The sequence below is a fragment of the Rattus norvegicus genome, chromosome 1 (genome assembly GCF_036323735.1).
Source record: "Rattus norvegicus strain BN/NHsdMcwi chromosome 1, GRCr8, whole genome shotgun sequence".
Lineage (NCBI taxonomy): Eukaryota > Metazoa > Chordata > Mammalia > Rodentia > Muridae > Rattus > Rattus norvegicus.
The window spans coordinates 194806748-194820998 of record NC_086019.1 but is presented as its reverse complement, the minus strand read 5'-3'; the positions used below and the strand labels follow the sequence as shown (position 1 = coordinate 194820998).

The 14251-nt window shown below is 47.8% G+C and overlaps 1 protein-coding gene across 10 annotated transcripts in view; it reads right to left on the bottom strand.

The window, feature by feature from the left end:
- Positions 1–1212: 1212 nt before the first annotated feature.
- Positions 1213–14251, bottom strand: part of Btbd16 (BTB domain containing 16) — a 54546-nt gene continuing 41507 nt past the window's right edge. For 4 of the 10 annotated variants that reach the window (XM_017589421.3, XM_063267816.1, XM_017589420.3 and 1 more), the window contains 6 exons: positions 11360–11451; positions 6815–6897; positions 5420–5497; positions 4189–4287; positions 2346–2534; positions 1216–1364 (listed from right to left, as the gene is read on the bottom strand). In XM_017589421.3, the coding sequence (XP_017444910.1) occupies positions 1296–1364; positions 2346–2534; positions 4189–4287; positions 5420–5497; positions 6815–6897; positions 11360–11451 (610 nt within the window). In that variant the 3' untranslated portion in view covers positions 1216–1295. Of the gene's footprint in view, positions 1365–2345; positions 2535–3557; positions 3729–4188; positions 4288–5419; positions 5498–6814; positions 6898–11359; positions 11452–14251 lie in introns of those variants that run through there. The other 6 variants (NM_001017464.2, XR_005488853.2, XM_017589422.3 and 3 more) reach the window with 6 other exon arrangements.

The following is a 14251-nucleotide window of genomic DNA, read 5'->3' as shown; positions in this document are numbered from 1 at the left end:
GCTGACTTCCAGGCAGCTAGGATGAGGGTCTTAAAGCCCACGGCCACAAAGCCACACCTACTCCAACAAGGCCACACCTTCTAATAGTGCTGCTCCCAGGGCTGAGGGTGCACAAACCATTGCACTGAGCATGTATGGATGGGGCTTTGACGCGTCACACACTTCCTACCTGAGTAAGTGTCTCACTGGTCCTCGCCCGAGTGTGAACTATGGAGGCCATGTTTTCCAATATCTATCTCACTGTGTCATACGTATCTCCCGCTCTACTAAACCCTTGCTAGGTCGCCTGGAAAACATAAAAACAAAACAAAACAGAAGCCCAGACAGTTGAGACAGAATATGGAGACCCAGACATACTGATGTAGCAAGGTCTAGTTGGCCGGGCAGAGGAGATCGATGCAGCCCAGGACTGCTTTGACAGATGCTTCCTTCGCCTCATAGTTGGCTGATATCAGAGCAAAGACAGGGCCCTGTGTTGGACCCTGGAATGATGGAACGAAACTGCTTGGTGGCAAAAGGAGGTGTCAGAGCAAGCTGGAACCACAGAGGGACATGGTCACTGCAGACAAATGTCCCATGGACCCAGAGGGGATAGCTACCCCAGTTTCTCTCCTCTTTGTCTCCCCAACTCCCATGACTACTTCCCTTTTACTAGAATTGAGTGGGAGTAACAGCACAGAAGGGTGGGACCCAGGAGGGAGGGGCAGACCTGGAAGCAGGTTCTCAAAGTCCAGCTCTTGGGCTCTGATTCTTCTCCTAGGCCTAGCTCCCATGGTCCCGCCAGACCTTCTAAACTCCTGAGATTTTCTGTTGGGATGAAGATTTCCTCAGCTGTGTGTTGTCCCGCAGCAGCCATTAGACTGGATGGGCCCACCTTACTGTTTTCATAACACCACCAACACTCCGGGGTCTCAAAGAAAACTGGCAACACAGTGAGGTAGACAAAGGTGACCCCTTGTATAACCCTCTCTCTTAGGAAAGCATGTATCGTGTGACTTAACTTCTAAACCAGAGGGGATGAGATAGCAGAACATTGTGTGAAACAGTTAGTAGCTGCTAAGGCCCTTAGTCAGGCATCTGCAAGGAGATTAGCCTGTCAACAGCCTGAGTGAGCTTAAAGCGAGTTTTCCCAACCTTATCTTCAGATGAATGCCACTAAACTCTACAGACGACCCGGGGGGAGCTGACAGGCACAGGCAACTGACACCAGACTCCCCTCTTTAATGTCATCTTTATTCCTCTTATGGAGATAGGTCGGTCAGGGAAAGGGATCACCTAGATTCCTACGAAAGCTGTCACGATGCTGGGAAGATAAAGGCAAAGCTGGCGTAGATCGGGATGCCCACGGTTTGGATTTTCAGGGCCTAGAAATAAGGAACGAGGTGAAATGAGACTTTCAGATTGGCACTGCTGTGCCAAAGGGTTGTCTAAGCTGGTGGTTCCCAGAGCAGCCTGCAGCAGAGTAGCCCAGGGAGAGCATAAATAAACATTTCAGACATAGTCTAGATAAAGTGCTTAAATCTTTGGGAGTTGTCAAAAGGCGACACCTATGTTGTCACCTGATCTAGGTGAAGCATTTCCAACACTCGAGGCTTCCTACCTGGTCCTACCATCAGCCTAGCCTCTCCCAGCCTTTGACACAGAGAATGGCTGTGCTGATTTAAGCCCTCACAGAAAGCCTTTATGAGCATTAAACCCAGGCCCCATCTATGGAGCATCTTGCCACTTGTGTGGTCTCCTGATCTCCAACACAGGCATCTCAAAGTCCCAGGTCACTCTGTGTCCCTAGGATCAGAACTGAGAATGACTCTGAGGTTTGTGGTACAGGACCATTCTCAATAGAGTACCAGGGTGAGTCCCAACCTCAAAGCCACAACCTAAAGAGCCCCCTTTTTTTGGTTCCCTGGCTATTTGGCGATTGTAGCTGTCAAAAGCCAGGCAGGTAAGCAACTCTGCCTAGATGTTGGTTCCACTCTAGGGTTGATGGGCTCTGTCCTGGGTAAGCCAGAAGGAAGCGGATAGCCTGGGAAAGATTTCAGAGGGATTGATTGGTTATAACTCCTTACATCTATGCACAAATAAATACCTATCAATGTTTACAAAATGGGTCTGCAGTGCCTCTGACTAGATTTGTTAGGGTCACCCACAACCAACACTTTTCATTTGGGGTTTTCTTTGGCATCATTTGGAACCATTATATAAGTACCGCGCGCTAACCGATTGCGCCACTGGAGCTCCCATTTGGAACCATTATAATCCACATGGGAATGCCCAAAAAGGGAGGGGAGGAGCCAAAAGGAAACAGAGGAGAGAGAGGGGAGCCAGAGGCCCAGGGGGATGCTCACGTGACTTTTGCAGCCTGGCTTGATAAACCCAAATTTCTGCATGATCTGGTTTGTCCCGAACTCCTGCCACCTGCCGTCCACCAGCGTCTGGGCTCGGATCTCGTACTTCACCAGGCGCTCTGACCTCAGGCTGATGGTGCTGTGCTCACAGACTGAGGAGGGGCACTCCAAGTCTGTATGTCTTATTCTCTGCAAAGACAGCGACCCATCCCATGTCGCCCTGTGACTAGGGTCATCAGAGCTAGCCAAGGGCTCCTGACACACAGCCTTTCTGTTTCAATTCTATACAGGTAGCATGAGGCCATTCTCCAAACGGCATAAGTTTTCAATTTCCCGAGAGCCACCACTGGAACCCTGTGACATCCAAGACCTCTCCATATGCAAACTGTTTATAACGGACTAGGGCTTGGCCAGCAAATCAAGTTTCCTTATTGCTTTGCAGGGATAAAGCTCCAACAGTGTACACATAAGGGCCTTCTGAGTGGTGGTGCTCCCCTCAGAATGGTTCTCCTCCATTCAGTTAGGAAGATGCCTGAGGGTCTGGTGACCAAGAAAGGAGGACCCAGGAAGGGAAGGGGACTTCCTGTGGAACACATTAGAAGGTGGTGGCCAAATTCGGACTGGCATTCAGGTTCCGTCATTTGCTCATTCATTCATGTATCTGTCCTCTTATTCGCTCAGCCATTTAAACTCTCCCTAGGTTTGCAAGTTGGGGAGCCAGAAGGAATGGGGAGGGGGGACTGAAACTGTGTTTGCAATGTATTGTATGAGAGAAGAATCTACTTGAAACAAAAAGTTCCCCTGGGTCCTAGGCCTGGTGACTGGTGGCGAAATCACAAAGCCAAGTGAGAGATGGCTTCTCAGGGAGCTTGGCACTTAGAGAGATTTGTAAGCAAATCCTAAACGGGCTACAGCAGTCCTTCACCACAGCAGCCGTCGATGTCATCACCCTCATTGCTAAACATAAGCAGTGCTGGGCTGGGAGCATGGCTCAGCAGTACGGCACATGCTTAGAATGCACAGAAATAAAATACACACGATGCTTTCTGTGTTAAACCTGGGGCAAACCCTTTGCACAATTATTTAATACTCTGAGGTTGGTCCTGTTACTGTCTTTTTTCCCCCCAAAACAGAATTTCTGTGAGCAATAGAACCCTGGCTGTCCTGGAACTCCCTTTGTAGACCAGGCTGGTCTCAAACTCAGATATCTACCTGCCTCTCCTTTCCGAGTGCTGGGATTGAAGGTGTGAGCCGCCACTGTCCAGCTTCTGTTACCGCCTTCATCTTAAAGGCAGGAGATTCATGGGACTTGCTGAGCTCGGGCAGCCTCTCAGAGAGTCTGATTGCAATCCTCTGCCCTTACATGGTCTTCTTCATTCTCCCCTGAGGGTTCATAGATAACCAGATCTGATAATAGATAACCTCCCACCTGATTCCTCACATGTCACACACACTGTCCTACCATGTGACCCTAGACAGACTCCTCTCCTCTGCTACTTCTAGGCACCATCTGTCACTTCCTCACAGAGTGACCATGGCAGAGTATCAGCCACTGTGCACAAACCGAAGATGATCCCACAGACTGAACCCTGGCTTCGTCAAGAGGCCACGTGACGTGAAAGCGAAGTCTCTCAGAGTTGACAATCTACCACCAGTACCAACCTCCCTGGCTGGTTGTGAAAAAAATCACATGGCGCCACATGCTGTGAACAGTGCTTATGACACAACCTGCATGGATGATGAACTAATGATTCCCCAGTTCCTTCTAATTCCATACGAATCGGCTGGGCTGGGGCAGAGGCTCTTTCAGAGATGGACCTTCCCTGTGCTCCTGCCTTCTTACCTGCATAGAAAAACTGTAAGAGGTAGTGTCGTGTTTGATTCCCTTTATCTCAAAGAAGTATCCGTATATAGAAATCGTTTCCGAGTAAGTGGTGTATTCCTACATTGGGAAGGAGAATTGACAATGTGAACCATCAGTATCCAATGACGACAGGAAGCAGCGAGGGTAACTCTAGTGGCAACCAGAGCGACTCACTCAAAACCTGTCACTGCTCAGAAACAGCAGCTAACTTCTTCCGATATTTCTAATCATTATTTTGCATGATCCTTTCCGGGGGGGAGGGAGAATGACCCATATGTCACAGTGCATTTTTTTTTTCAATCGGATAGACATGCCATACTACTTTGGTGGGTCACTGCAACCAAGTACTGAAGCAATCTCTCAGATGATAGATGTAGGTCCCAAGTCCCTGAAACATGGGTTCTTTTAAGATCCCTAATAACCTGAAAGAAGTCATATAGCAGCATTTTAAAAAGTTATTACAACTCTATTATAAGCCCATGACAGGGCACAGCTACCAACCCAGACCCTGTCCGTGTGTGTGTGTGTGTGTGTGTGTGTGTGTGTGTGTGTGTGTGTGTATATGTGTGTGTGTGTTTGTGTGTGATTAGCCCATGGTTTCCCCAAATGTTTCCTCTTTTAGGAAGAAAACTCCCAGGAAATCTCTTCCATCCTGGGAAAAGTGTCATTGTTGGTTACCCTGTAGAGAAAACTTGGACCACACACATCACACTGCTGACTGGCCTGTTCCAGCCTCCTGTCTTAAGAACCTAATTTCCAGAGCTTCCAGGGACTAAGCCACTACCTAAAGACTATACATGGACTGACCCTGGACTCTGACCCCATAGGTAGCAATGAATATCCTAGTAAGAGCACCAGTGGAAGGGGAAGCCCTGGGTCCTGCTAAGACTGAACCCCCAGTGAACTAGTCTATGGGGGGAGGGCGGCAATGGGGGGAGGGTTGGGAGGGGAACACCCATAAGGAAGGGGAGGGGGGAGGGGGATGTTTGCTGGAAACCGGGAAAGGGAATAACACTCGAAATGTATATAAGAAATACTCAAGTTAATAAAAAAAAAAAAAAAGAAAGAAAAAAAAAAAAAAGAACCTAATTTCCTAAGATTTTGTTGATTCCACTACCAGAGGACAGAGTGGTCATAGGTGGCCCCCAAAGCTCTTTGGCTCAGTGTAGGAGGGACTTTCCTTCCCCTAATTGGATCAAGTTCTTAGTACCTGCCTGAAGAGCAGCCCGAACCTCATGGCCTGTGTAGAAAGATCTTTCAGGTGGACCATGTTGCCTCCACTCTCCAGCTGGAAAGGAAATGCACACAGCTTGTGTGATGTGTGTACAGGAGTGCCCCTCATCACTTCCGTCCACTCCTGGATCCCCAGACCCCGTGGTTTTCTCTTTGGACACTTACTACAAGTCTACTGTATCTGTTTCCAGAGTACACAGGGAAAAGAAGGAAAAAATGGCTAGGCAGTATGACTAGGGGAATAAAATAATATGTCAATAGCCTGCCTCTTCATGGGAATGACCACGGTCACAAGTTCAATGAGCAGGACCCCTGCATGACACTCCATGGAGAAGACTGGAAAGTGTGGATCTCAGGAGCATGAGCTGCAGCCAGGGGTGAAAAGAAGGATCGGGCAGGGTCAGGGGGTGGGGAGATGGGGTCGGGGACTTTCTCAGTGTGAATCTCTTTGGCCGCTTTTGGAGCAAAGTTCTGAATTATGGCCTAGAGAAGCAAGCAAGAGCCTTCTGTGGAGTCATCCTCACGTGTGCAGGGAGCAGGGTGCTTAGATGGCTGGTCCCAGCCTCACAATGAGTACTTGTGAAGCTGGCTGGATTTTAACTGGTGACTCATGCGTGTTCAGAACTCCAACACTGCCCCGCTTTATCTCTGAGAATGTGCCATTGGAAATACACAAGAAGCAGGGCAGTGTGTATGGACAATCCGCAAAGCAGACACGTGGGAAATGCTCGTGTTTGCCAGTCATAAAGGAAACTCATGTTTAAAGACGAAGTGCCTTTGTTCCCTCCTCAATGAACAAAAGTGATTTGAAACTTAAATGCTCTATCCTGCCAAATGCGTGTACAGTGGGATGAGTTCATTTCTTGCTGGGGGCAGAGTCATTCGGTCCCGGCATTTATTCTTATGTACCAGGAGCAAAACAGTACATATGCTATGTTTGCATTTCTATTGTGGAGAATCTCCTATAAGCAAAGAGTTAAGGGACAGAAAATAAGCTATTCTATGAAAATGTGGTCCCTATTGAAGGGAGCAGAGACAGAGAAGTGTTGACTGTGGCTGTTGTCTTTGGGTGGTGGCCTTAGGGGATTTCTGCTCTATGCAGTTGAATAGTTTCAACAATAAGTACGTTTTTTTATTTGTGTCTAGTAGGGCCTGGGTTTGGAGGAAGGGAGGTATGACTGGAGAAATTTAGACTGGCTTAATTTCCAGATCAGAAGCCATGTGGGCTCTCCCTCCCTTCCCCTGGAAGAGACTCCAGATATGCCCTGACCTCGGAGGCCTGGAGATTTCAAATGAGGAACATATCTCCAGAAAATGTGAAGCTGGGAACATGACACATTTTGCTAATTGCTCCCTTGGGAGGCCAACTCACTGCGTGATAATGGTTGGCTGTAACCCGGACCAGCCAGGACTCGGGGAAGAAATTAATGTGCTTTATCTCCTCCAGATCCTTGCCTTAGAGAGACACAAGGGGAAGTGGTTACATGCTTATTCATAACACAACCTCAAATGTCTGACTTACAGAAAGAAAAAGGGAGGCATCAGGCAAACAGCAAGGCTAGTTTTCTCCAAATGGTTGGCACCTCAGAATCACTGTGGTCATATACTGAAGCATATATATTTATTTTCCAAATTTATTCTTGAACGAAAAACAACTTACAGGACCAAGGAGATAGCCCAATGGGCAGAGTATTTGCTATGCAAGTGTGAGGACTGGAGATCTAAGTGGACACCTGGAGTCTCAGAGTTGAGGAAGCAGAGACAGGTGATCCCTGGAGCAAGCTGGCTAGCTAGACCAGCCCAACTGGCAAGCTCCCAGTTCAGTGAGAGATGCTGCCTCAATACAGAAGATGGGGAATGATGAGGAAGACATTTGATGTCAGATTCTACACAAACACACATGCACATGCTTGTACGATTACATATATGTGAACATGAATACACATACACACCACACACACACACACACACACACACACACACACACACACACGTGCAAAGACACTTCAAAAGTGAATCACTCCAAACTGGAGGAAAAATTACAATTTGATAAGAAATTCCCCCATGCTGCATTGTGTTTATTAAAGTTTAAGGGGCTGGGGATTTAGCTCAGTGGTAGAGCGCTTACCTAGGAAGCGCAAGGCCCTGGGTTCGGTCCCCAGCTCCGAAAAAAAGAACCAAAAAAAAAAAAAAAAAAGTTTAAGCCAGACATGATGGTGGTTCATGCCTTTAAGTTCAGCACTTGGGAGGCAGAGGCAGGAGGATTTCTGTGAGTCTGAGCCCAACGTGCTATACTCCATTGAGCTCCAGGCTAGCCGAGACTATATAGCGAGACCCTGCACTTAAGTTATGTTATTTTAAGAGAAACATGTTCTCAGCACCCCTGCAAGAACACCTAACTGAAAATGGTCCTCAGGAAGCTACATCAAAGCAGAAAGTTGACCACAATGGCCAGGCAGGGCCTCTCCCTTTGAACAATCCACCCCACACTGCCAAGGTCTTTGCATCCTCTTGGTAATATTATTAACCAACATCATCGAACAAACAAAAGGAACAGCTACGTAGGCTGTGCACTGGTCCTATTCAGACCTGCTCTGGCAGGGCAGGAGAGATGGCTCAGTGATTAGGTGTTCCTGTGTTCCTACTGCTCTTGTAGGAACTGCTGAGTTCAGTCCCAGCACCCACATCAGGCAGCTAGCCCCAGAGAACCGGATGACTGTAGGATGTCACACAGGTGAAGGCAGGTACAAGATAGAATGAGGCCTGTCATTGGACAAGGAAGGAAGGATGGGGCAGGGGGGAGAAAAGTTTGAGGGAAGAGGAAGAGACTGGAATGGAAGGAGCCTGGAGAGAGGAAGCCGCTGAGAGAACATGGAGGCTGATGTTAAGATTCCGTTCTGTACCTTTATAGGTTGTTATGAATGTTCCTAAGGGATGGACATGTACAGGGCTTTGTATGTTTAGGTGGGCACTTATATCTTATTGGTTGGATCTGAGGTTATCGTGTTGTGTGTTCTTTCTTGTGGAGAATTAAGTTTAAGAGAGTATGGGATGGCTGGAGACACTAGGCCACCGTGGAATTGGGATGCATATTTCTGGCATAGTGGCAATCTGCCTTGGGAACTGGATGGGTAGAGAGATTGTTGCCAGGCTCAGAGAGAGGCCTTCGGAAGTGTGATATGGGATGGAGCAGAGCGGGTGAGAGGCTTTGCTGACTGAGAATTTAGATATCCAGCAGATACCTTGGGGCACTATGGTGCCAGGTCTAGTGGAGGTAAAAGACAGTTTTTTAATAATTTTACAGCAACAGATGTCCTCTTCTGGCTTCTATAGGCAGCTTTATCCCCTAACCCCTATACAAAAAACACAATACATCTTTTCTTTCCCTTTTAATCTGCTTCTGACCAGGCATGGTGGCACACAGCTATAATCCCAGCACTTGTGAGGCAGAGACAAAAGGATCAGAAATTTCAGTCCAGCAAGTTCAAGGCCATTCTGGGTGACATGAGACTTTGTCTTAGAAAACAAAACAAGGACTAGAGAGAAGGCTCAGTGGTTAAGAGCACTGACTGGTCTTCCAGAGGACTTGAGTTCAATTCCCAGCAACCACATGGTGGCTCACAACCATCTATAACGGAATCCAGTGCTTTCTTCTGGTGTGACGGCAGACAGCAACAGTGTACTCATATATATATGTATATGTATATGTATATGTATATGTATGTGTATGTGTATGTGTATGTGTATGTGTATGTGTATGTGTATGTGTATGTGTATGTGTATGTGTATATGTATATGTATATGATGTATATGTATATGTATATGTATATGTATATGTATAATAAAACTTTTAAAAAGGAAAACAAAATGAAACAAACTAACAAACAACAATAGCAAACCTGCCAGTGAAATGACTCAGTGAAAAAAGGTGCTGATGACCTGAGTTCAAATCCTCAGGATCCATAGTTAGAGGGAGTTGACTTCTGTGATGTCCACTGACCTGCTCCTGTTTTTATCCCCCCACACTTTGCTAGAGCTCCTAAGATATTCATAAATTACAAAACACACCATCCCCCAACCCCAGTACAAACATTTCAGTCACCTGGCTGCAGTCCTGCCTTCCAAGGGGTGGGGCTTAAAATGATGTTATCAATGTCACTAGAGCATCTAGAAGCAGCTTGGCCAGAATTGGCCGAGCTCCCTGACTTGACCAACTGCCCCTAAGTTTTCATCTATGACCACACCTGCAGATCTGGGAATGGCTTTGAAATCTTTCTCAAAAATCCCTTTGGGTGCATCTATCTCAGTCAGTGGCCTCCTGGGCTGCCCAGATCATGTGGACAATGTTTTTCTCCTCTTTCCAAATCAGTTTCCTTCCCTTTTCCCAGAGCATGATGGGTTCCAGGCAACAGAAGCCTAGCTTAGGGAATAGACCTGGAGCTTTGGGAGTCTGCGAACATTCCCTTTTAAAGGTATTTGCATGAAAAAAAATGTCCTGGTGTATGCAGCGAAGGAAATATGGAGTTAGTTTGTAGGAAACTGGCCCAGTGTTTGTCATAAAGGGGAACTGAAAACATTGCCTCAAGGTTGTTTGGCCACATCAGTTCAGCCAGTTATAAAACCAACGAACAAACGAGAACTTTACTGGTCTTATACTTTGCTTCCTATTCACCTCAAGAGGGGATAGGAAATAAAGTTAAGGTTGATATGCTTAGCCAGAGCATGATGGAAACCAAAGAGAGAGGGAGAAGCTCACAAATGAGTGGGAAGAGGAGAGCCAGGCTGAGCTGTGCATTGCAAAATAGGCAGCAAACCTTGAGCAGAAGTCACTAAAGATTTCTAAAGAACTGGGGTCTGGTTGATGAATAAGCTGGATCCACGAGACAGAGTCTGGGAAACCCGTATCTCAGAGGAGAGCACAATGCATTTCAAGTCCTGGGACAAAAGGTTCTAGCAGTTGAAATGCTTCAAGAGAGAGCCAATTTCTCCCTCGAACTGCCAAACAAGGGACCCAGACGCTAACCCTGTCCTGCAGCAGGTCACTCACTCAGACGGCAGACGGCTGCCCTGGCCTGTGAGCGTGCGGTGCCGCTCAGGTGGTAGAGGGCTCACCTAGCATCCACAACTCAGTAGGATCAGAACCCCAGCACCTCATAAATGGAGTGAGGGATGTGGAGGCAGGAGGATCAGAAGTTCAAAGTCATCCTTGGATACATATTGAGTTTGAGGCTAGCCTGGGGTATATATTACCCTGTCCCAAGAAAAATGAAGGAGATGAGAATGGATTGCCTTACAAAGGCTTGTAATCTCAGCACTTGGGAGGCTAAGACAGGAATCACCACAAGTGCTAAGCCAGCGTCGGCTGTCAACTTGACATACCTGGGAAAAGGGACCCTCAACTCAAGACTTGCCTCCATCAATTGACTTGTAGGCATGTCTGCGGGGCATACTCTTGATTGCTAATTGATGTAAGAGGGCCCAGCCCACTGTGGGTGGTACCAAACCGAGACAGGTGTACTTGGCCATAGAAGAGAGCTACCTGGGAATAAGCCAGTAAGCAGCTTTTCCCATGGTTCCTTTCTCTACTTTTGCTTGAGTTCCTACCCTGACTTCTCTCCCTAACAGATTGTTATCTGGAAGTGTAAGCCAAACATACCTTTCCTCCCCGACTTGCTTTTGGCCATGAAGTTTATTACATCAGAAAACTATGTACCCAGCATGCTGTTCATAAAACTTCTGATCCTCTCCCATTTTACAGGTGGGGTTACTGAGACCAAGGTCATACATCTTAGGAGTGACAATCCCAAGAAGCATTCCTGTGGCAACGTCTGCTGGGTCTTCTGGGGAATATCTGAGACAGCATCTGCTGGGGGTTCATTCCAAACAGCCATGCAGTCACATGGGTGGTGACACTTACCACTGGTGATGCCGTGCAGACGCAGGCAAAGGAAGAGCGGCATCCAACTGTGTCCTGGGTCCTGTTCCAGGAAGCAGCTTTTCTTGGGAAAGCTGGGAAGATAAGAATTGAAAGCCTTCAGAAAACTCCTCTCTGGAATGAGTGAGTTATGGAAAGCCATGCCCTAGAGACTGGTGCTCTCCCGTGGTCTCCCCAGCAAGGCTAGCGGCAGGCGCGGGGGAGCAGAGGAAGCTATTTTTTTTTTTTATTTAGTGAGTAGTTTGGATGCACAGGTCATGGAACACGAGTGGTGGTCAGAGGAGAACTGGTAGGCCTTGCTTCTCTCCCATCATGTGAGTTCTAGGAATCAAACGCACCACATCAGGCTTGTGGAAAGCACCTCTACCTTCTGAGCCATCTTGCTGACCCAAAGTCTTTTGCCATGAACCAAGAATTCAAATCATACTGTGTCCCAACTGGACTGGATGAACCTTTGGCTCTGTGTCCTGCCTCTGTTGGCCAAGATATCTGGAACTGTTACTCTTCAGGAAACCTGGGCCCCTCTGGCTCTCCTGCTCCCCTGAATGTCAGGAGTTACCATACATAAGCTTAGGGGTGCTTCAGAGCTGTGGGGTTGTATGTGGGTTTAGTTCCATGAGTTATTAGAGTCCACTGTGCAGCAGATTCTGCAAGTGACTTGAAGAGGCAGAGATTGACAGAGGCCTATGCTATCGACACTGTGGGGTGTTGATCCTGGGCTTCATCCTCTGCTACCCATGGCTATAACAGTGCTCTACACCCATCAGTGTCTTAGTGGGACAGATGACACTGACTTTTGCCCTTTCTACATCTTGATAGGGATGATACCTCAAGAACCAAGTAAGAAGGTGTCAAGGAGGGCCAAGCTGGCGTGCTCTTCCCCAGCTTCCCTGAATGCTCTGGGAAATAAGGCAGTACTCATGACCAGGGCTTTCTTAGCCCAGGCTAGCCCAGATCAGTGAGCCTAGGTTGCCCCAGAGCCCTGAGGCCCAGATGGAGCTACAGGTTAAATACAGTCAGATGCAACCACAGCAGGGAAAGACCAGGCCTAGAAGGAAGAGGCATGACTTCCTCCAATGCAGAAGTCACAAGGTTTCCATTTTGCTGCTCTGTTTGTAGTGGGAGCTGCTGGAAGAGACCCAGGGCCTGATCCTCCCTTTGGGAATCACTTGGTCCAGAGGGACTGCCAGCCAAATCCCCTCTGGACAGCCCTCCTGTCTCAAAGAACTGGAGAAGTGCTTTAGGACCAGCATTTGAATTTCCTAAGGAAAGTGGTGAAAATACACAATGTTATGTCTAGTCTGAAAGGTCATAGGCAGCTTATCAACCAACCAACATGGGGGTCTAGAGTCAGGCACACCAGGGTCCAGTCCTGGCCTGGCCACCCATCAGTCATGTGTCTGAGCCTGTCTGATCTTAATGCTCTGTAGAGATAAGACCAAGTGTCTCCTTGGGTGGATGGGAGAAGCTGAGGGGACACTGCTTGGGAAGTGTCCGGCATAATTGTTGGAACCCAGCAATGTAGTCTGTGCTTTATAAATCCTCCCATACCAAAGGGATTCAAACTCAGGCATGCTGGGAACACGGAGTTGCTCCTGGTGACGTTTGTCGTCATTGCTGTCCATCAAACCACCCAACACTGGCCACCTGGATTTGGCTTCTGATTTTCTAAATAAACTCTCAAGGGGCCTGAGAGGTGGGACACACTCTGGAGCCAATCAGCTTCTCCTCTCCTGTGGCCCAAAGACATCCTATGTCTACGTCATAGGTCTAGCCCAGGACCTTTCTGCCTGTCTTGATGGTGAGAGTAAATGTCCATCTGATGTCATACAGTGGGAGTGAGAGGTCTGGGGACCTCCTCCTGCCTGGCTGTGCTGATAGATTCCAGGTCTATGCTGCCTAGCTGTCTTCCCAGGCACTACGCTCATGGGTGGTTGAGCTCTTCTCAGGGGCAAATTATCTAAAGTTCTTCAACCCTCAGGGAAGACAGTCCCTCTGGGTCCTGCTTTCAAGGTATGTTCTCCGCCCCTACCCCACCCCCTAAACCTCCTGAGAGGTGATCTCTGTTTTCTCACTTGCTAGCTTGCTTGCTCACTCTGGGTAAATCCCCTTCTGAGGTCTAAGACAGTAATCTTAAAGCTCACAGCAGCCACAGGTTTCTCACTTCCCCTTCCCATTATCTGGCAGAGTTGGCTTCCCTTCCTGATGAGTAAGCCTGAGACTCAGAGCTCTGTGGTCCCTGGGTTTCAGATATGAGCTGGGAGGTTCAGACCTGAGCATTCTGACATGTGCTATACTGTGTAAGGATCTGAAGACCTTATACCTGGATGGATTGATTACATTTTGATTGTTTGTTGCCATGACAAAACACCCAGCAGAAGCATCTGAAAGGAGAGAAAGGTGATTTTTGTTTTTAAAAATTTTTTTTCCCTCTCATAGCTTCAGTGGGATTTTGGTCCCCCATAGAAGAGAAGGCAGGGCAGAACCACTCTCTGCGGGCAGGAATTTGCTCTCATATCTGGGCAGACCAGGAACCCAGGAACACAGGCTGGAAACACCGTCAGGCATGACTTTTGAAGGCAGGGTAATTCTACCAGTCAGGACCCAGCTTTTAAAGGCCCAATTTCAGCCTTCAGGCAAACACATAGAAAACAAGCCTGCAGTCACAGGCCTGTACCCCAGGCTTCCTGAGACTGAGGCAGGAGGCTAGCAAACCATACATGGATTATAGAGTGAGTTCAAGGCCAGTCTGGAGAACTTAGTGAGGTCGATTACAAATTAATAAAGAGAGTGGGGTTACTACACAGTATCCCAGTACATGCCAAGCATCTGTGTGACCCTAGGCTCAGTACTCACATGCCCCCTGGCTCACAC